General features: G+C 46.1%; 2 protein-coding genes across 5 annotated transcripts; one reads left to right on the top strand and one right to left on the bottom strand.

Annotated features, from left to right (window-relative positions):
- On the top strand, window positions 1-20,552 carry eml4 (EMAP like 4). Of its 4 annotated transcripts, XR_014596772.1 has the most exons (25): window positions 1-373; window positions 1,182-1,358; window positions 2,900-3,020; window positions 3,957-4,145; window positions 4,893-5,033; window positions 6,090-6,115; window positions 7,907-7,942; window positions 10,268-10,391; window positions 10,784-10,933; window positions 11,014-11,083; window positions 11,438-11,548; window positions 11,636-11,731; window positions 11,874-12,008; window positions 12,402-12,537; window positions 13,282-13,430; window positions 13,602-13,727; window positions 14,048-14,179; window positions 14,252-14,319; window positions 14,861-14,949; window positions 15,066-15,163; window positions 15,971-16,058; window positions 16,145-16,243; window positions 16,442-16,572; window positions 18,062-19,436; window positions 19,502-20,552. XR_014596772.1 is itself a non-coding variant. In XM_084040872.1 (24 exons), the coding sequence occupies exons 1-24, from the start codon at window positions 349-351 to the stop codon at window positions 18,515-18,517; spliced, it is 2,973 nt and encodes a 990-aa protein (XP_083896998.1). In that variant the 5' UTR covers window positions 1-348; the 3' UTR covers window positions 18,518-20,552. The 4 variants fall into 4 exon arrangements, 3 of the variants coding, with proteins under 3 accessions (XP_083896998.1, XP_083896999.1, XP_083897000.1); XM_084040872.1 differs by having other exon boundaries at window positions 18,062-20,552; XM_084040873.1 differs by lacking the exon at window positions 7,907-7,942 and having other exon boundaries at window positions 18,062-20,552.
- A 370-nt stretch (window positions 20,553-20,922) lies between these two features.
- LOC311010349 (uncharacterized protein) lies at window positions 20,923-22,529 on the bottom strand. The gene is made up of 3 exons (XM_084040871.1): window positions 22,389-22,529; window positions 21,322-21,423; window positions 20,923-21,156 (listed from the first exon to the last, which is right to left on the bottom strand). The coding sequence occupies exons 1-3, from the start codon at window positions 22,438-22,440 to the stop codon at window positions 21,071-21,073; spliced, it is 240 nt and encodes a 79-aa protein (XP_083896997.1). The 5' UTR covers window positions 22,441-22,529; the 3' UTR covers window positions 20,923-21,070.
- Between the last annotated feature and the right edge of the window lie 206 nt (window positions 22,530-22,735).

The raw sequence follows: 22,735 nt of genomic DNA, 5'->3' as shown, positions 1-22,735 counted from the left end.
CCAGAGAGGGCGGAGTCGGAAACGCAGCAGCATCGGTCCGTCGTGTCTGCGGCTCCGCGGCTTCTCTCGTCTCTCTCTCGGCTTCTCTCGTCTCTTTCTCGGCTTTTCTCGTCCTTCTCTCGGCTGTCGGATCTCCGGGGAGCGGCCTCTTCTTCTTCCAGCCCGAAGAAGAGCGGCGGATCTTCGGCGTGACGGAGGACGGACCCGGCGGGCAGCGCGGCGGGGACAGATCCGGCTCACTCGCCTCCTGCTCCCGCCTCTGCGGTGGAAAAACCCTGACGGAGGCCCGCAGTGTGCGCTCAGCCTCCCGCAGGCCTGCGGCCCGCACTCCCGCTTTTTTCCGGGGAAATGGACGGATTCACTGGCAGTTTAGGTGAGTCCAGCCGCAGCTCGCGTCCCAGAGACCGCCTGGACCCCGGTCCCTGCAGCGGCGGGACTGGGAAACACGCACGCGCCTCTGGCGGCTTTACACGTGTCACTGCTGTATTTATCAAAAATACTCTGCACCGCCCCTCCGGCGGATGCGGGGCCACAAAACCAACACCTCATCCTGAAGACATAGACCAGCAGATAAAGAACCGGATCTGTAAGACCAGGATCTATTAGAGACCAGCAGATAAACACCTGGATCTGTTAGATTCTAATGAGCGCTGATTGTGTTAGTGGACTCTGATCTGCAGAACAAAGACTCAGGAAATTATTTATTAATCCATCCTGTCAAACCTCCTGTAGGCGTGTGTGTGTGATTTAGTGTGTGTGTGTGTGTGTGTGTGTGTGATTTAGGGTGTGTGTGTGTGTGTGTGTGTGTGTGATTTAGGGTGTGTGTGTGTTTTAGGGTGTGTGTGTGTGTGTGTGTGTGTGTGTGTGTGTGTGTGTGTGTGTGTGTGTGTATTTGTGTCAGAGTGCGAGTCTTGCTGTCGTCGTGTTGTTGTCCTGTTGTCTTGTTGTTGTTTTAATGTGTTGGTGTTGTCCTATTGTCTTGTTGTCCTGTTGTCTTGTTATATCTGAACAATATTCTCCGATTTACATTTTCAACAGTTCATATTGTGCACATAATCCCCTGAAGTCTTGAGGTTTTCTGTGATTTTTAACCAACAGAAGTTGAAGTCTGGAGGTTGTGCTCTTGTTGGTCCACTATTTTCTGCTGTATAGTTAGACCCAGTGTTTCTGTCTCACTGTAGATGACAGCATGTCTGGAGCAAGTGTCTCAGATGTCAACGATCGTCTCTCGGCTCTGGAGCTTCGTGTCCAGCAGCAGGAAGACGAGTTGACAGTGATGAAAGCTGCTCTTGCTGACGTCCTTCGCCGTCTCGCTGCCTCTGAAGTCTCTGCTGCTGCGTCAACCAAGAAAGGGAAAGGTAACGTTGGTTTTCTCTACAGTCATACTGGCTATGGTTGGACTGTAACCGGCTATGGTTGGACTGTGACTGGTCGGACCGTGACCGGTCTTGGTCGGATCGTGACCGGCTCTGGTTGGACTGTGACTGGTCCGACTGTGACCGGTCATGGTCAGACTTTGACCTGCTATGGTCAGACTGTGACCGGCTCTGGTTGGACTGTGACTGGTCCGACTGTGACCGGTCATGGTCAGACTTTGACCTCCTATGGTTGGACTGTGACCGGCTCTGGTTGGACTGTGACTGTTTGGACTGTGACTGGTTGGACTGTGACTGGTCGGACAGTGACCGGCTCTGGTTGGACTGTGACTGGTCCGACTGTGACCGGTCATGGTCAGACTTTGACCTGCTATGGTCAGACTGTGACCGGCTCTGGTTGGACTGTGACTGGTCCGACTGTGACCGGTCATGGTCAGACTTTGACCTCCTATGGTTGGACTGTGACCGGCTCTGGTTGGACTGTGACTGTTTGGACTGTGACTGGTTGGACTGTGACTGGTCGGACAGTGACCGGCTATGGTTGGACTGTGACTGGCTATGGTTGGACCGTGACCAGCTATGGTTGGACTGTGACTGGTCGGACCGTGACGGCCATGGTTGGACTGTGACCGGCTATGGTTGGACTGTGACTGGCTATGGTTGGACCGTGACCGGCTATGGTTGGACTGTGACTGGTCGGACCGTGACGGCCATGGTTGGACTGTGACCGGCTATGGTTGGACTGTGACCGGCTATGGTTGGACTGTGACTGGTCGGACCGTGACGGCCATGGTTGGACTGTGACCGGCTATGGTTGGACTGTGACCGGCTATGGTTGGACTGTGACTGGTCGGACCATGACCGGCTATGGTTGGACTGTGACTGGTCGGACCGTGACCGGCTATGGTTGGACTGTGACTGGCTATGGTTGGACTGTGACCGGCTATGGTTGGACTGTGACTGGTCGGACCATGACCGGCTATGGTCGGACTGTGACCGGCTATGGTTGGACTGTGACTGGTTGGACCGTGACCGGCTATGGTTGGACCGTGACCGGCTATGGTCGGACTGTGACCTGCTATGGTTGGACTGTGACTGGTTGGACCGTGACCGGCTATGGTCGGACTGTGACCGGCTATGGTTGGACTGTGACTGGTTGGACCGTGACCGGCTATGGTTGGACTGTGACTGGTCGGACCGTGACCGGCTATGGTTGGACTGTGACTGGTTGGACCGTGACCGGCTATGGTTGGACTGTGACTGGTCGGACCATGACCGGCTATGGTCGGACCATGACCAGCTATGGTCGGACTGTGACCGGCTATGGTTGGACTGTGACTGGTTGGACCGTGACCGGCTATGGTTGGACTGTGACTTGTCGGACCGTGACTGGTCTTAGTCGGATCGTGACCGGCTATGGTTGGACTGTGACTTGTCGGACCGTGACTGGTCTTGGTCGAATCGTGACCGGCTATGGTCGGACCATATGGTCGGTGTTAACAGTAGTACACTGCCCCCATCAGGTGGAACTGCACTCCGTGAAGCCTACTCAATGTCCTGTATTGCTAACGGAGGAACATCTGGACGAAAAAGAGACTCCACCTCTGTCACCAGGAAGGAGACGGTGTCATCTGCTGCCAAGAGGTAAAAACACATAGAAACCCACACTCAAGCCCTCTTCTCATATAAACTCTTGACTATGAACACGCCATGAACACGTCATGAACACGCCACAGTCCGATCTCAGCGTTAGATACTGTATGTCATTGTCACTGGTTTATCTCTCTCTCTTCGATCATCCAGAATGTCTCCAGACCAGGTCTCACTGTTTGGATCAATGTGATTTGATATAATCAATGACTTTGCTGTTTGTGTGAGGACACATTCAGCGCTCCTAAACCAGAGACATTTTGTTAGGTTACATAGCAACTCAACCCCCTGGTTCCCGATCACAGTAGGATTAGTAGAGACACAGTAGGATCAATAGAGACACAGTAGGATCAATAGAGACACAGTAGGATCAGTAGAGACACAGTAGGATCAATAGAGACACAGTAGGATCAGTAGAGACACAGTAGGATCAGTAGAGACACAGTAGGATCAATAGAGACTTAGCCTACCTTAACAGTCTCACTACAAACAAAGCCAGTTTCCAAAGCTTACATTTGCAGACCCCCAAAACGCTGTTGTCATGGAAACGAATGGCCAGAATGTGAAAATTATTTTGCATATTATGTTTTATATTGTGTAAATGGCCCCATAATAGAATCAGTAGTTTTGGACTCTGACAGTCCTGGTTCTGTCCACAGTGGTGCAGCCCGGAAGAAGGAGGTCAGCAGTGAACGGTCTCTAACATTATTAAGAATCAGTTTTAACAGTAGAATCAGTAGTTCTGGACTCTCACGGTCCTGGTAGATTCAGTATTAACAGTAGAATCAGTAGTTCTGGACTCTCACGGTCCTGGTAGAATCAGTTTTAACAGTAGAATCAGTAGTTCTGGACTCTCAGGGTCCTGGTAGAATCAGTATTAACAGTAGAATCAGTAGTTCTGGACTCTCACGGTCCTGGTTCTGTCCACAGTGGTGCAGACAGAAAGAAGGAGGTCAGCAACCAGCGGTCTCAGATGGAGGAGATCCAGGAACGTGAGGAGCCTCCTCACCCAAAGGACCTATCCCCCTCTCCCTCTCCCCCCCACCCTCCCCAGATCCCCCAGCAGCAGAGACCACCCCAGTCAACTGACAGCAGTAAAGGCCACGTTACTCCCAAAAGGTTCCACTTCCAGGTTTACTTACTGCTGACGCTGCTCTGACTTCACTAACTCCGCCCCTGAGGACCCACAGTCCCCCACCTGAGTCACCTGACCAGCTCAGGTACAGGTTACCCTGATTGGCTGAACACACCTATTCCAGGAACACAAGCAGGACTGTGGCTCCTCTAGGGCAGTCCTGAATGACCTCTTGGGGATCCTTCTGAGACCTCCCGGAATCATTTGAAATCTCTTGAAGGTCTTAGAGTTTTCTCAGACCTTTTTAGAGTCCTTGAGCTTTTATGGGCCTCCTGGAAATCCCAGAGTGTCCTAGAGAACTCCTGGGGCTTCTGGACATTCCTATAGAACTTCTGGAGGTTCTGGACTCTGCTAGAAAACTCCTGGGGGTCCTGGATTCTCTTGGATTCTCTTTGCTTGTAGAAGCTGAGCTGTGTATACTATCTGAAAGACTAACGTTTCCTCCTTCCAGGGTCCTTGTCATCCTTCTCCTGGAGGTCCTGGACTCTCCTGGCTCCTCTTAACTCTTTGCTGGTTCAAAGCTGATGCTGCCTTTTATCAAACCGACTAACGTGTTGTGCTCCCAGCTTCACCTGAGGACCTCCTCCTCTTCTCCTTCCTCCTCCTTCTCCTCCTGCTTCTGCTGCCCCTGCTCCTGCGCCTCCTTCTCCTGCTTCTCCTCCTTCTCCTGCTGCTCCTGCTTCTCCTGCTCCTCCTCCTCTGATACTGACAGAGTGTCTCTGTGTGATCAGGGGCCCCAGTGTGAAGAGGGCCTCGGGTATGGAGCGTTCTCAGAGCAGCAACTGGGACTCTTCAGAGGAGAACAGGAACAAACTGGTGAAGGCTGCGTCTACGTCCAGACTGCTGGCCAAGGTGGTGAAGAACGCTGACAGGTAGAAACACTGCACACTATATGACTGTGTATATATATATATATACACACACACACGCACACACATATTAGGGATGCAACAGTTCTCAGTATAATATTGAACCATAAAGTACGCCATGCACGGTTCGATACGCACGTATTTTCGGTTTTGCAATAAGCTTCCATGCTTTGTCTCTCTGAATTGCTATGTGAAGTGGGGACGTTTATTGCTTAAGATTTGCAGCCCTTTCCGTAGTTGCGGGCTTCCGTCACCTAATGAAAACGCTCGATCTGCGCTACACTCTTCAGCACTAACGTAATTCCCTACTTCTATAAAACAACGTGGAAAGACGTTGAAGTGGAACTAAAGCACTGACCACTGATAGTTGGACCTGCACAAAATGTCTACCAAAACAGAACCGAAACCGTAACCCAAGAACTGAGGTATGTATTGAACCGTGAGCTAACTGTATTGTTGCATCCTTAATATATATACACATTTAGGAAGCAGAAATGATTGTGCTTTGGTTCAAATTAAAGAGACAACAGGTACACTGGAGAGGCAACATCAAGACAACATCAAGACAACCCACAGACAGCTGCTCTCTTCTCTCCGTCCTGACTCACTCTTCTGTCTGCTAGTGTCCTTGACATTGAAGTTTCTTTGGGCCGTGTATATAGCACTGTTCAAAAAATTAAATAAACACATAAAATCACATCAGATCTTGATGAATGAATTATTGAAGTATAAAATCTTCACAGATGTTTAGTCTATAATTAGATGAGAATAAAATGACGTAACAGAAACCAGAACCATCAACCCACTGAGATCTGGATTCAGAATCACATTGAGAATTAAAGTGAAACATTGAAATCTCAGGCTGATCTAACAGCCCCCCCCCCCCCCCCCCCCCCCCCGTCTGCTTGAGAACCTTTGTAATTTGTAGTCATACTGTCAACTGGTCAGTCTACTGTAAAACACAAACCTGTATCAAAGGTCATATACTGAGAACAATTGATTGATTGATTGATTGATTTGATCAGCAGTCTTCATGTTTTTTCTTCTGTCTACCTTCAGACACAAAGAGCCGGTGGTCAGTCAAGGTAAATACATCTTTATATGTTCATAATGAAGGTACCATATCATTACCATCATCATCGTCATCATGTGTGACAGCCAATAGGAAGACAGCTGTAGCCTCCCAGACATTTTCAAATCTGTTCATACTTTTCTTACTTTGGTTCCTGAAGGTGTTTAGTTTTTCCTGTTATGACTCTCAGAGGATCGATGATGTTGTTGTGTAAATCACCATGGTAACTGAGTTGTAGTCATGGCGGTGCACCATTTCAATGGAATCCCCAGCCAGGCCTAGCAAGGAGCAAAATAAAATGTTTAAACTGCCCAAAATTCCTAAATATTATGGATGCACCAATACCGGCTATCGGTCCGATACTGTACTCATGTACTCTTACTCCAAACGAGTCCAGTACAAGCACTGGTCCCACTAAAGCTGGTAACATGTGGTGTGCCTTCTGTTGATTCTCCTTGTGTCAGCACTGAATCAGAAGCCGTCTGTGGTCTCCCGGCTCGAGGATCTGTTGCTGCAGAATCTTACATTTCATACAAAGACCAAACCAAGTTAAGAGGAAAGACCAGAGACTCTCTGTGGTACAAACAACAAGGTCACTGCCGTATCTATGCCGGGGCGACGTCATGCATCCATCCGATGCCTAGGTTGTGCAATTCCTGACGAAGTGTGTCAAATAGTTTCCTCAGTTGGTGTACTCCCGCAGCGAAGTCCAGGTAAAGCTGCTCCTGCTGGTCCTTATGTGCTGCAGCACTGACTGCTAGTTTGTCCTCGTAGTTGAGAAACGTCATTATTATTATTATTCTGTTGAACAGCCTCCCCATCCAGCTGAGGGCAGTACAGAGTCTGGACTCTTTTAAAGCAGGCCTGAAAACCTTTTTATTTACCAAGGCTTTGACTGCTAAATTGTGCCCCCTGTGATATATATGATGTGATGTTTTTTAACCATTCCAAAACAACTGAGTGTTGCAGTGCTGCTGCGTCCCTGTCCTTCACCACCTTCCGGTAGATTAACGGGTCTCAAATTATTCAATCGAGACTTGGTTTCCAAGTCCAAGAGCTGATCCTCCAGAGTTGTAGTCTTTGGCTCCAGCATGGTTTGGCTAGTTTGGGTATACATGGTGGTATATCAAGGTGTGCACGTTTGGTTTCGGATGAGTATTTTGGAAGGATTTAATAGTCATTAACTGCAGAGCAGTATGAGATTGCTTCTTCTTGTGGTCGTCATAACCAGAAGTCAAATAATAGCTTTTGAATAAATAATGAAAACCAGATACAAGTATAATTAGATTTGAGAAGATCTGGTTTCCAGAGCAGCAACAGTCATGTTTCCAAGTCACTATATGAACTCAACAATATCCAACTGGTAAAGGAGGAGCTTGTTTGTCTCAGCTAGTATTTAACTGAGATACGTGTTAAACTCAAAGGTCTACAGACAGAAAGTCAGTAACCGTTAACGCTCGGCTAAGCTAACGCATGTGTAGCAGTGGCATTAGAGACACAGGACAGATTGAAACATGTTTACGTATTTATGCTTGAACAGGTGTTGTGATAAATATTTAGTATTTTCATTGCACTGACAGTAACAATCTGTGGGAGGAACTAAAAGGAGACGCTGCAGTGTGATAATAAACTACACCCTTAAAATAATATGACATCTATAATACGCTCTTTATGTTGCTTAATAATTTGTTCTGACGATGTTTGTAACAAATAAATAGCTGTTGGTCTATTTCATGGTCTCTCTGCTCCTCCCCTGTTGTTTGTGTTGTTGTTGTTGAGTGACAATGTCTTTGTCTCATACCAGCCAAAATGTCGACACGAGAGAAAAACAGCCAAGCTGGTAAGTCCTGCTTAGTGAACAGAGCAAGCTAACATGCTAACATGCTATCGGCAGCTAATTAAACACTTCCTTGCTCTCTCTCTCTCTCTCTCTCTCTCTGCTTGACATCGTGAACCTCTCTGATCAGGTGATGTCGCACCTGTCTTTGGGTCCGCCCCCTGCTGTTGTTTACCTCCCTATAGGTCGAACCGGTGCAACCTTCAATTTATAAACCAGCCAGACGAGACAGAAAAGGATCAATCAGTCATAGAATCAGAAGACATAGAACCCACGTAATTGGACGCTATGCCACTCTCACATTGATTGACAGGTCATTCAACACAGTTGATTCTATGGAAATAAACAATACAGCCAACATGTTCTCTCTCCCAATGAAGCAAAGCCAGCAGCTTGGTCTGTGCTGCTCTGTGTCTGACGCTGCTGCACCGAGGTGTCTTTTAGCATGTGTATGAGGCGCACCACGATCAACCAACTCAAATGTAAACCCACCTGAGTCCTTGTAAGACTTGGTTGTCACGTGAGTTGTAGATCAAGTCAATGTCAACCACGCTCTTTTCTTAAACATAACTATTTTTGTTGTCTAAACCTGACTTCCTGTGAAGATAAAACGTTTATTTTCAAAAGACACTATGCATGTAACAAGCTTATATTGACACACTATCCGCGGCATGTCCCAAAGAGACACGAGAGAGCGATGTCAAGTGAAGCATTGGTGGGAAAATTAGGAGTACTTCCCAGCGCTGTCCATGACACATCCAACACTGACACTACAAGGAACATAGAGTGAAGGGTGAGGGTTGGAATCTTAAGAGCGATGACCAACGCCGCCCATGACACGTCCAACACAGACACTAGGAGGGGGATGTCAAGTGAAGGGTGGGGGTTTGTGGAATCTTAGAAAGCATTGACCAACACCATGCATCACATGTCCAAAAGAGATGCAAGAGTAGGACTTTGAGCTAAGGCTTTGTTGAAACCTTCTGACCACTGACCAACACTGTCCATGAGACATCACTGATGCTAGAGGGGGATAGAGGGCAGTTGGTTGGATCTTAGGAGCACTGACCAACACTGTTCCTAACATGTCCAAAAGAGAAACTAGAGGGGGACCTATGGCTCATGGTTAGGGTTGGTTAGAACTTTACAAGCACCAACCAACAATGTCCCTGACATGTCCAAAAGAGATGCTTGAGGGGGATGTAGAATCAAGTGTTTGGGTTGGTTGGAATCCTAGGAGCACTGGACTATGCCATCCCTGACAACATTGAGCGGGATGCACAGCAAAGGGTTTGTTGGAACCTTTGGACCACTGACTAATGTGGTCCAAGACACGTTCAACACTGACAATAGTGCAGGACGTAGAGTGAAGATTTTGGTTTAGAATCTAAAGGACATTGACCAACCCCCGTCCAGCACTAACACTAGAGGGGGACGCAGATCAAAGCGAATGGTTGGATCATTGTAGCACTGACCAACTCCGTTCATGATGCAGTAAAGATGCTGGAGGGGGGCGTAGAGGGATGGGTGGTTCAGTTTTAGGATGATTGACCAAGCGTTGGTATTTGATACATTGAGAATATGTTGACACAACAGCTGTTTCTGAACGATCTGCTTCACATGCACACTAGGGCTGTTCGATTTTGCCCAAAAATAAAATCCCGATTTCCTTCTCTCAAAATCCGATTTTCGATTACGATTACCATTATTTTGTGAAATGACAAAAGGCAAGGAAATTATTTCAAATATGCTGTTTTTTATTTAACATTTTGCAAATAATTTCCCCATTGGGATTTGAGTGCAAACCTTGCTCTTATTAAAAAAAAATCCCTCAAGGGATTAATATAAAGAACAAAACAACTTTTGCCATCTGCCTTTGCTCCATGTTATCTTCTTGTAAACAAAAAAGAACAATCCCTCTGGGATGAAGAGAAAAACCTCACTTTTACATGTATCTTAAGGTGTGTCCATTAAACAAACATGAATGAATAAAGTGCAGAACTTTAACTTTTTGAAAAATCGATTTTACGATTTTCACGTTTTTAACATCGTCCTAACTACATAATCACAATTACGATTTAAAATCGATTAATTGAACAGGCCTAATGCACACCATCAATGCTTTCTCACCATTCATTCACCTGAATCTCAGAGCACTGACCAACTGGTCCTTCATCTGCCCATCTGGTCTTTTACTTGTCCTTCACCTGCTTCATCTGTCCTTCACCTGCTTCACTTATCCCTCGCCTGTCCATCACTTGTCTCTCACCTGCTTCCCTTGTCCTCCAACATATTTTCATGTCTTTTTCACTGTGTCTGTTGTTTAAGAGGGGAATCACATCAAGATGTTCATGCGCGGTCGCCCCATCACAATGTTCATCCCTTCAGATGTGGACAACTATGAGGACATTCGAACAGAACTTCCTCCAGAAAGACTCAAGCTGGAATGGGTGTATCCTTCACATTCAAACCCTAACCCCGTCCTTCACACCCTAACCCTATCCTATCCCTGAATATAGTAACCATCGTATCAGTTTATAGTATTCAGCCAATGTGATAAAATAACCATAATGATAGTATTACATGACATAATGCAATAATAATAAGTAAATCTTAGCAGATTTTTAGTAGATATTCTTTAGATCTATCAATATATCTTGAGTGAACTTTTAGTAAATGAACTTGGTCTTGGGTTAGGTCATTACTAGATCATCGCTATTGAATCATTAATCTGTAGGTCTTGAGCGGGCCACCAGTCTGTCTTAAGTAGATCATCATTCTATCTTGAGTAGATCATCAGCAGATCTCTGGGTGTTTTCCAGGTGCTTCCTTGACTTCCCGCAGGTATGGCTACCGGGGCAGAGACTGCAGAGCGAACATTTACCTCCTTCCAACCGGAGAAATCGTTTACTTCGTCGCCTCTGTCGTCGCTCTATTTAACTATGAAGAACGAACTCAGAGACATTACCTCGGACACACAGACTGTGTCAAGTGGTGAGAAAACTAAAGTTTATACATCTGCTGCACCCTATTGGCTGGTTTGTGGTCTGTGACAGCGTGTCTCTTTCCGTCAGTCTGGCCATCCATCCAGACAAGATCCGGATCGCTACAGGACAGATAGCAGGAGTGGACAAAGATGGACGGGTGAGGACAAAAAGGATGTTATATCTACTAAAAATGGGGCTGCACGGTGGTGTAGTGGGAGGGTTCTCTCCGGGTTCTCCGGCTTCCTCCCACAGTCCAAAGACATGCAGGATGGGGATCGGTTCATTGATGTCCCGTAGGTGTGAATGTGAGTGTGAATGGTTGTCTGTCTCTACATGTCGGCCCTGTGATAGACTGGTTACCTGTCCAGGTGTACCCTGCCTTCACCCAATGACAGCTGGGATCGGCTCCAGCCCCCCTGCGACCCTGAATACAGGATAAGCGGTAGACAATGGATGGATGGATCTACTAAAAATGAGACTAAAACTATATGTGACTTTTGGGTGTGTTAAGGCGCTGCAGCCGCAGGTTCGTATCTGGGACAGCGTCACCCTGTCCACTCTGCAGGTGGTCGGGTTGGGAACATTTGAGCGAGGTGTCGGCTCTCTGGCTTTCTCAAAAGCTGTGAGTATTATCCAAATGCATCATAGGAACTCTAGTCCAAATAGACCACACTGCTCAGACTTAAATGTCCATTTGTGTCTCTGTCAGGACTCTGGTCAGCACCTGAGTGTTATTGATGACTGCAACGATCACATGTTGACAGTTTGGGATTGGCAGAAGAAGTCAAAGATTGCTGAGATCAAGGTAAACCCAACGCAGAACCATCACGGTCTCCAAGCAACTGCGTGGCCGTTGCGTGATCACTACACGGAAGCATAACCAAGCCTTAACTGGTGTCTGACTGGTTTCTGACTGAGTGAAACTGGTTCTAACTGGTGTGTTTCAGACCACTAATGAGGTGGTCCTGGCAGTGGAGTTCCACCCTACAGACCCCAACACCATTGTCACCTGTGGAAAGTCCCACATCTTCTTCTGGACCTGGTCCGGGAACTCGCTGGCTCGTAAGCAGGGAATCTTTGGGGTGAGGATACATTTTTACTTTTATGTACTTTTTAATAAACATTGTTCAACATACTACATTGATCTTTTCCCATGACAACCTTCCGTTTTGTATTGTGATTGATGTTTAATTTGAATTAAATCACAAACAAAGTTCATAAATGAAATAACAGTAAAAACATGAGGGACTATAGAAGCTCAAAAGCAGCAGCAGAATGTATTATGTTTTTTGTAAACTTTATAACATTGCAGATTTTCCTGTACGCCTGGTAACTCTGTAGTGCTGGTCTAACTCTGTAGTCTCGGTCTGTAGTCCTGGTCTGTAGTCCTAGTCTAACTGTATTCTTGTCTGTAGTCCTGGTCTGACGCTGTAGTCCTGGTGTTACTCTGATGATGTTTCCTGTCGTTTTCTCAGAAATATGAGAAGCCAAAGTTCGTGCAATGTCTGGCCTTCTTAAGTACTGGAGACATCCTGACCGGAGACTCTGGAGGAATCCTGCTGGTCTGGACCAGGAGCTCTGCTGAGACCCCCACCGGGAAGGGACCCAGAGGTGAGTAGGCATCTGGACTGTTCGTCTGTGTTGGAAAATAAATGTTACAGTTAATTGAAAGGTTTTCTCATAGCTAACGAATGTTTGAGCTCCAGAGAAACCACATAGGGATAAAATGAACTCCCAACAAGGAGTGGAGGATGGGGCCCTGGTAGAGCTCCTCCCAGACCTGGATCAGGGCATCAGTGAGTTCCTGGATAGTTTGTGGTGGTACTTGGCGGTGGCGGATGCACCGATACATAAAATCCCAAAGGTGCTCAGTTGGATTCAGGTCAGGGCCAATCAATTGCATCAATACGTTGTTATTCAGGAACTGTCTACACACTCTGGACACATGAGGCTGGGCTAGTCCTGGGCTATGACATGGAGGTCTGTGTGACCCTCCAAGGATATGCCTCCCCAAACCATGACCCAACAACAACAACAGGTCCTGCACCTGGAGCACGGTACAGTAAAAGAAGAAGAACTGGATTTTGTGTTTTCCAGGTTAGATGTGAGAGACGAAGAACAAGACTTAATTTGAGTCATTATTTACTTTAGGGGTTGATGAATTGAAGATGGCTGGAACTCCACCTCGTCAGCCCGTGCCTTGAGGAATGTGGGTAACATCACCGTAATTAGTGTGTGTGTGTGTGTGTGTGTGTGTGTGTGTGTGTGTGTGTGTGTGTGTGTGTGTGTGTGTGTGTGTGTGTGTGTGTGTGTGTGTGTGTGTGTGTGTGTGTGTGTGTGTGTGTGTGTGTGAAGCGTTCCAGATAAGTCGGCAGCTCAAAGGTCATGAAGGAAGCGTGTTCTGTGTCTGTGAAATGAGGAGCGGCTCTCTGCTGACAGGAGGCGGGAAAGACAGGAAGGTGATCATGTGGGATGAAGAGCTGAGAGCTGATAGGGAGATAGAGGTGAAGCACACACACACACACACACGCACACACACACACACACAGTGGTACACACGCAGTTTGTGTCAAAAATCAAAGTTAAGAGTTTAAACATAATAACATGATAATAACATGACAATAGTTACAAAATACTAAACTATTATAACTGAGGTCACATGACTGTGTCTCCAGGTCCCTGATCAGTACGGAACCATCAGAGCAGTGTCGGAGGGGAAGGGGGATGAGTTTCTGGTCGGGACATCTCGTAACTTCATCCTGAGAGGAACCTTCAATGACGGCTTCTTGGTGGAGGTCCAGGTGAGACCGCATGATGTCATCATCACATCATCATCACGTCACTCTGTGATGAGATCTTTTCATTTTTCATCCGATTATGATTTATAGTTGTGATGTGTTCAGGGTCTCGTGATGCTGTGATGTGGCCATTGTTTCAGTAATTTTGTGATGTGTTCAGGGTCTCATTAGTATCCAGGGTAAACACGCTGAGCGCTCAGCTCAAAATATGGGGAAGTGTTCAGATAATCAGTATTTGTGTGTTTTGAGGTGTCTTCAGGCTCTCAGTAACTTGGTGTGTTCAGGTCCTCAGTATTTCTGTGTGCTGGCTGGGTTGTGTTCAGGGTCACACAGACGAGCTATGGGGTTTGGCCTCTCACCCATCCAGAGGGATGTTTTTGACATGTGCTCAGGACCGGCTGGTCTGCGTCTGGAGCTCAGTGGATCACAGTCTGCAGTGGAGCCGCACACTGGAGGTGGGGATTTATTAATTTATTATAGATGATTGATTAATGGACAGGTGATTGATGGCTCTGTCTCTCCCTCAGGAACATGGACACTGTGCAGACTTCCATCCCAGTGGAGCCGTGGTTGCCATAGGAACACACTCAGGAAAGTCAGTACACTAACCTTGACTTAACCTTGAGACATCTTAAAATGACAATCATGACTGATCAAGTTCCTGACCATCTTTACTGCCTTAAACGCATTATCTGATATTTTCTGAAATAAGTCAGCCAGTTGATTTTAACAGATGTAGATTTGATAAATAGCTTAATTTAATGTGCGTTGTAAAAACATATCTGATCTCTCTGTCTTGTGATGTTGTATCTGGTTTTCCTGTCTCCCGATGGGGTATCTGGTGTCTCTGTCTTCTGATTGTCTAACTGGTCTCTCTGTCTCCTGGTAGTCTAACTGGTCTCTCTGTCTCCTGGTAGTCTAACTGGTCTCTCTGTCTCCTGGTAGTCTAACTGGTCTCTCTGTCTCCTGGTAGTCTAACTGGTCTCTCTTTCTCCTGGTAGTCTAACTGGTCTCTCTTTCTCCTGGTAGTCTAACTGGTCTCTCTGTCTCCTGGTAGTCTAACTGGTCTCTCTTTCTCCTGGTAGTCTAACTGGTCTCTCTGTCTCCTGGTAGTCTAACTGGTCTATTTGTCCCAGGTGGTACGTCCTGGATGCAGAGACCACAGACCTGGTGGCGATCCACACCGACGGAAACGAGCAGCTGTCAGTGATGCGTTTCTCTGTAGGTGGGTGGAGTCGCATTAATATTAAATCATGCTGTTCATAAACTAGCTGGACCGTTTCCATGACAATGTTATGCGAGTGAACTAGACCCAAAATGCTCCTCTCTCTACGTCTGTAGATGGCTGTCTCCTGGCGGTTGGATCTCATGATAACTTTATTTACCTCTACACCGTCTCCGAGAGAGGACGCAAGTACAGCCGATATGGGAAGTGTACGGTGAGTCCGTTCGTGTTTAGACACCCTTATTTTTTCATGATGTAGTTTCTCTTTATGGTGATTTAGTGTCTTGTTTTATTGGCACCTTGTTTTCATTACCGACTTGATTTATTATTGTCTTGTTTTTATTGGTGTCTTGCTTATTGGAGTCATGTTTTTTTGGTGTCTTGTTATTGTTGATGACTTATTTGATTACTTTTTTTGATGCCTTACTTTTATTGTCTTGTTTCTATTGTCGCCTTGTTTAATTCTCGTCTTGATTTTAATGGCACCTTTTAGCTAGCCACCTCCATTTGAGAGCCGTGTGGAGTCGATAGATACGCTCTGATTCTGTGTTTCTGTTTGTTGTAGTAATGTTTTCAAATTTCCATTATAATGACCTGTTCCTCTTGATTGAAATTGGCAACATATGATTGGTCCATTTAGTGTGGTAAAAGTCTCAAATGGAAACAAGCACTGACCAGACTTTTTATGAGAACCCGAACAAGACAACTTGGTGATCAGTAACCACCAGCTGTGTGGACCTGGGTTCCCGGTCCCCATGTCTGACAGTTGAATAAAGCTAGATTAAACTTCTGTGTTGAGGATTAACTCCTCTTCACACGGCCCATAACCTTCACCACAAAGGTAGGGTCCCCTGTAAGTGAGATGATCTTCTCTCATCTGTTTGAATAGTCAGAAATTAAAGATAACCTTCTCTGGTAGAGAACTACAGAACCCAGAGTTCACTGCTGCTGAAACGTGTAGTGTGTGTTCTGGTAATGATGATTCTCAGGTGTGTTCATACTTACCTGAATGTCTCCACAGGGACATTCCAGCTACATCACACACCTGGACTGGTCACCTGACAACAACTTTATCATGTCCAACTCTGGAGACTATGAGATCCTCTATTGTGAGTACACTTTATTTCTATAGTACTTTGTGCTTAAAGTACTGTGCAGTTTTAGTACTGTTGTAGTGACAGTTGTTTCTTTTCAGGGGATGTTCCAAACGGTTGTAAACTGATCAGAAATCGTTCAGAGTGTAAAGATATCGACTGGGCAACTTACACCTGCGTACTGGGATACCACGTGTTCGGTTAGCACACCTGCATGACTGCACACCTACTACACTTAATACACTTGCACACAAGTTTACTTAGTATACCTGCACACGTAGTATTCTTACACCTGCACAATTTGCATACATAGTACGCCTACATATTCAGTACACTTAAACATTTAGTACAATTGTACGCCTGACTGTGTTACTGTGTGTGTTGTGTGTATTTGTTAGGTGTGTGGCCAGAGGGTTCAGACGGCACCGACATCAACGCTCTGATCAGATCTCACAACAGGAAGGTTATTGCTCTAGCTGACGACTTCTGTAAAGTTCACCTGTTTGCCTACCCATGCTCCACGCCCAAGGTGAGACACGCACACACACGCGCACACACACACACACACACACACACGCACACACACGCGCACACACACACGCACACACACACGCACACACACACGCACGCACGCACACACACGCGCACACACACACACACGCACGCACGCACACACACACGCACACACACACACGCACACACACGCACGCACACACGCGCGCACACACACACGCACACACACACACGCACACACGCGCACACACGCACACACGCACACGCACACACACGCACGCACACACACGCACGCACACACACACACACGCACACACGCGCACACACACACACACACGCACACACGCGCACACACACGCACGCACGCACACACACACACACACTAATTACGGTGATGTTACGCGTTCACACGCACGTGCGGTCGCAGATTCTGATGCTGCGGGGCCAGAATTGATCTGCTGTGCGCACCTACTCCGCGTAACTTGAACGCGTAATGTAGTTGCCTCCCCTGGTTGACTGAAATGAACAGGCCAACTACATTACGCGTTCAAGTTACGCGGAGTAGGTGCGCACAGCAGATCAATAACCAATGCGTTCACACACACGCTGCTGCGCATCTTTCTAAGTGTTTTGACATCGATTTACCTTCATACACACGCGCACACACACGCACACACGCGCACACACGCACGCACGCACACACACACACACACACACACACACACGCACACACGCGCACACACACACACACGCACACACACACACACACACACAAACAACGACTTTATTGCTTTCATGAATTCTTGCATTCAGAGTCAAATCAAATCAAAAATCCTTTAAAAATGCTTCAAACACAAACTTTATTATCTGAGAATGTTTACCGTTTCCAGTTAAAGGCCCGAACTGAAACAGAATGGTGCTTTGTTCGAATTCTGTGCTAGTTATGGTTTGGCTGAAGTTCGATGATCGACTTTATGGTCGTATCATAAGATCTGCTGCTGTATGCATTGGACACTCGGGTAGATAGAGGTGCAGATCTGTCAACTGATCACCCCCTGGTGGTGAGTTGGATCAGATGCCGTGGTAGGCTCTCGGACAAACCTGGTAAACCCAAACGTGTAGTGAGGGTGAACTGGGAAAGTTTGGCAGAGGCACGTGTCGTGAGGTCTTGAACTCAACCTCTGGAAGACATTTTCTTGCATCCTTGAGGAGGTTGGGGACATCCTCTGGATATCTGTTGTTTCTTTGTCTGTAGATCCACAAATAGAAATAAATCAATAACAGTCAGTCAACTGGTTTCCAGTGTTAATTGGCTCATCCATCCATCCATCCATCCATCGTCTACCGCTTATCCTGTATTCAGGGTCGCGGGGGGACTGGAGCTCAATATTTGATTGATTATTTTTGGTTGAATTAAAATCTCTTTTCTTTCAAAGAAGCGTGCTGAACTTTTCTAAGCGACCTACAGACCCCAGTGAATCAGTAATGTGTTTCTTCGTCCACAGGCTCCCAGCCATAAGTACAGCGCTCACAGCAGTCATGTGACCAATGTAAGCTTCCTGTATAACGACAGTCACCTGATCTCCACGGGAGGGAAGGACACCAGCATCATGCAGTGGCGTTTGGTGGAAAAATCTTCACTCTCTCTCACAGACGGTCTCCTATCTAACGCCGCCCCCCACCGGGCTGACCCCATCTTCACGCCGCCTCCTCCCACAGCAGCGCCAACCACAGAAGAAGTTGTACCTCCTCCAACTGCCAATGGGACCCAAGAACCCTGCCCGGACACCCCGCCCCCCATCGAACTGGCCCCTCCCATCTCTGAGTTAACTCCACCACATTCTGTGTCGACTCCGCCCCCTTCTGACAGCACAGTGAGTCTGAAGGACAGCCTGGAGCCGAGTGACGACACCGCCACGCCCAGTGATGAGGGGCTGCCCCCCCTCACCCCTCCCTCATAGAGAGAGAGAGAGAGAGAGAGAAAGAGAGTGTGTGTGTGTCTGAGGACATGTTGTCTATCCCTCACTTTGTGTCGGACCTTTATATGCTGGGTTCAGGACTTGGTCTTAAGGTTAGAATCAGGTTAACATTCAGGTCATGTGGTTGTGGTTTGGGGTATCTGGGATGGTTTATTGAGAGTTAATTCACAATATGATATATAAATCAGATATTGACAGGACGTCATTGTCTCTGATGTCCGTCCACAATTAACGTCCATAAAGACTTCTTTAGGATCACAGTGACCCAGTCACAGTTGTCTGTACATACCTGGTTCCACTGTCAACAGGAGCTGATCACAGATCAGTCAGACTTTTAACACAGTTTAACTAAATGTGAAAAAACAGAATCAAGAATTCTCTGTCTTTGTGGTATGACGGTTGATTAAGGGCATGTTACATCGACGAGGGTCCTCACATATATAGAAGTACGTGTGTATGTGTGTGCGTTTGTCAGGATTCAAACCTGTGGCTGCTGGGTCACATTTTTTTTCTTATCAGTCAGCTGTTATAGTAAACTTTCCTTCAGTTTAAACATACAGGATGTCACAGTTTGAAACACCTGGAGAGTCTGATTTACCTGAGTAAAGACAGGAAGAGCAGAAGGAACCTGGCACAGCTAGACGTCGTTCACTGTCATCCTTAAATTATTTTAAAACCTGACCCTGGTCCACATGTAATATCTACCCGTCTGCCACGCGTGGGACACCTGAACAAGGTGAAACCAGTTGTTGACACTGAAAGGAGAAAACACTGACATGTGTGACATGTGTCTGTCAGGTAACTTGATCTCCTTCAATGAGAGCAGCCCAACAAGAAGTGAATCTGAAAAGTGTCTGGTCTTTTAAATGTGTTTTATAAATGGACTTCTATTGTTTTACCAGTGTATTTATAATGAAAAAGACGTTTAAGGATTATTAATTAGTTCCTTCCAAGTACCGATCAAAGGAATCGTGTAAAATGAGCTCCACACCACATTCTCCAAATTTTAAAGTGTCATTCACTCATGTGACTCAACTTTGTTATTATCTTATTAGTCAAATCTTACAATAATGAATACACTTAATTTATTTAAAGGAATTCTTGTGAGAGAAGTTTCACAATAAAAGCCCTCCATGAAAATGCTTTGGAAGGCTTTGAATTTGAAACATGGAGGAAATATGAACTGTGGACAGGTACGACTCCCAAGGTGCATTTCACCAAGAAACATCCAATCACACAGCTTGCCTTCTGCTCTCTCGGGTCCAGTCAGGTCTTAGATTTCACCTTAGACAGGTGAGCTTCAAGGTCAAGGCTGAAGTGATGCAAACAGAAAGTAAACAGGAAACAAGGTATCGACCTCCAGAGTAACTGTGACTCCGATGTTTAAGAACAATCAGAAGTGGATCAGAGGATCTGTTTGTATATACTGCAGATGTCTGTATATTTCTGTTCACCATCAGGGGGCAACAGCTACTCGGCTACACTGTAAAACCAAGTTCACGTCTCTCAGGTCACATGACATCCTCTCCCCTGATTGGCTAGTTTTCACTCAATGACTGCTGATATTTGTTTTTTTCTCTTCTGGACCATTTCCATTCAAATTATTTTCTGAATGCCATGTCATGATGATGTCAATCCAGGTGGGAGCGGGGCCTATCGGGGGGGGGGGGGGGGGGGGTTCCTTCATGTTTTTGTCTTTTCTATACTCTATCTTCATCTTTTCTACGTCTCTCTGAAGGGATTGTACAGAGTTCAGATACTCGCTTGATGTCCAGGGACTCGTCTGGATGTGGAGGGAAGGGCGGGGCCTTGTTTGGGCTAGAATCTTGCAGGAGTCTCTGGATTCCATAATTTGTTTATTTTTCAGTGTTTAGTAACGACATTAATACCTATGATGATGATGATGATCATGTGACTGTTTTGAGCCAATCATGTCTTCTCTCATGCATTTCTGTCAGACGACAGACTGTACTGAAGAATTCAACAAAAAAATGCAAATAAATGTTTTCAAAACTGATGACACTCAAGTTTCCTTCCTGTTGCTGTTTCCGTAGCGACGTTGATGGTACATGTTTGTTCACCTCAGTCTGTAATGTCAACTGTAATGTGGCTCTTAGCTAGAGCTCAAGGTCAGAGTAAAGTTTACAGAGCCACCAGTATTAGTTTTTCACAACTGCTAATCCGTCCGAGAAACGCTGGAGACATGGAACACTCTGGCAGCGAATGCAGGGTGGAGAGGAGTATATATACCCGGCTGATTGGTGATCAGCTGCAGCTACGGTGAACAGGTGAGTGGAGTTGAGCTGATTAGGGGGCGTGGCAGGCCAGTGATGAGCAGGAGGGGGAGGTACGCTGAGAGGGGAGAACATGACACTGTACTTGTGCTTTTTTTTCCAGGTTTTTATTTGACCACAGAAATAACAGATTCAGACACGATTCAAAGTCCAGAAAGGGTATATTCATGTTTACACACTGGCCTCAGAAAATGATACTGGATTCTAGGAAACCGCTGTCACTTTATTTCTCATCGTGTGTTCAGGCATTGCAGCGGTTGGTGTGGCAGCAGTTCCAGTTGGCTTTAGAGCAGTGTTCCAGTGTAGTGCAGCCTTTCTCTCCGTTATCTGAAAAAGTAAACATACTGTCAGAGCCTATTAAGGATTTAAGTTTAAATTCCATCTTGTTTTCACTGATATTATTAACCTTATCTACTGACCACCACTTTTAGTGCAGTAAGGTAGAACCCTGATTTCTTAATGGTAATTTAGAGGTCTTTTAAATCCAGTCACCTTTGGTGTAGCAGGCCTGCTGGACCGGACCACCGCAGTTGAGCAGCAAATTTTCAAGCATCCAGAAATCCTTACCATAACACTCTATGTTAGACTTCTGAGCTGCAACACAAAAACGTAGGATCGTTGGGAGGGTTAGGTGGTCACATGAGACCTTTCTTTGCTAAAAAAAAAAAAAAAACGAAAGATCACTGAGACTACCTGATACGCTATGCTACGCAGCCCTGGAGAGGCCATCCGGAGAAAAAAATAATATTAAGGCCACGTATTACGACATTGAGCCCACGAGATACAACTCATTCCTCGTTCATCAATGGTATTTTCAGTTATAAATCGGCTCAATAGCGGGGGGCTTGGAGCAGTTTGAGTGCAAGCTGGTGGGGGAGAGGGAGGGGAGAGGGGGGGGGGCAATCATGTGCCCTGAGTGTGCCCTAACTTATCTCGTGGTCACAAATGAATCAAAATACGACAACAAATTTGATTAGTTTCATCAGTGTTGAACAAGAAGCAGGTCAATGTTCAGTCCACAGACTCAAATCAGATCACGTTCTCTTTTTTTAAAACAATGTTTTCTCTAAACTTGTGCACAACAAAATGAGGAGTGTGCACATGATGACAGTAGCTGTGAGACGAAAAGCAACTTTTTGCTCTTAGTCAACAAACACTCTCCTGAGATCACAAAGACATTCAAAAATACACCACTGAGATTACGAGGCCGAGACCACTGTTAAACTGCTCTAAACTGTTGGGACAGTAACTGAAATCTCAAGCTTGGCACTTTTGTCCATCCTGAGTCTGCCGGTGTCTGTTGTCTGCATTTGTCCACATCCGATGGATTGTCCCGGGACAGAGGTTATTGGAAAGATATCAAAACCTTCTGAGCATATTTGTTATTTCAGCTAATATAAATAAAGAGGAAGTGAAGGAAAAAAATGTAACCCTTTGATTAAGCTGAGTTAATACTCCTTAACTTATACCTAAAATGACTAAGCTAGTGTATTGGTTGTAATTAGATTAAATATTTAAACACATTTAAATAGTTGAATGGGATTAAAGAGTTATTGTACCTGAACAGAGAGGCGTTAGCAGCAGCAGCAGCAGCAGCAGGTAACTCTTCATGTTTCTGGTCTTTGGACAACGAGATGACAGGCAGCAAAATTTGGATATGAGAAGGACGAAGCTGGACTTTTATTATCTGCTGACACACACACACACACACACACACACACACACACACACACACACACACACACACACACACACACACAGGTAAACAGACAAACTGTCCAAAACTTGGTCAGTTCAAAGTCTCTTCGTTGGTCTTTCTGCTGAGTCATGACCCCACGTGGTGTCTGCGGCTCGAGTGGTGTTTCTGCAAATTCGTGACTTGAAAATGTATCCAAGGCTGGGGTTA

This window comes from Eutrigla gurnardus, assembly GCF_963514095.1.
Source record: "Eutrigla gurnardus genome assembly, contig: SCAFFOLD_87, whole genome shotgun sequence".
NCBI classification, from domain to species: Eukaryota; Metazoa; Chordata; class Actinopteri; order Perciformes; family Triglidae; genus Eutrigla; species Eutrigla gurnardus.
This window is presented reverse-complemented; position numbering and strand designations above follow the sequence as displayed.

Excerpts from the sequence above, each read along its gene's own strand:
- eml4 (XM_084040872.1), top strand. The coding sequence starts at position 349 with ATGGACGGATTCACTGGCAGTTTAG. Across the intron at positions 11,549-11,635 it reads CTCTGGCTTTCTCAAAAGCT|GACTCTGGTCAGCACCTGAG; the intron begins GTGAGTATTATC and ends TGTCTCTGTCAG. Across the intron at positions 14,320-14,860 it reads ATAGGAACACACTCAGGAAA|GTGGTACGTCCTGGATGCAG; the intron begins GTCAGTACACTA and ends TATTTGTCCCAG.
- LOC311010349 (XM_084040871.1), bottom strand. The coding sequence starts at position 22,440 with ATGAAGAGTTACCTGCTGCTGCTGCTGCTGCTGCTAACGCCTCTCTGT. Across the intron at positions 21,424-22,388 it reads GCTAACGCCTCTCTGTTCAG|CTCAGAAGTCTAACATAGAG; the intron begins GTACAATAACTC and ends TTTGTGTTGCAG. Across the intron at positions 21,157-21,321 it reads GCAGGCCTGCTACACCAAAG|ATAACGGAGAGAAAGGCTGC; the intron begins GTGACTGGATTT and ends TTACTTTTTCAG.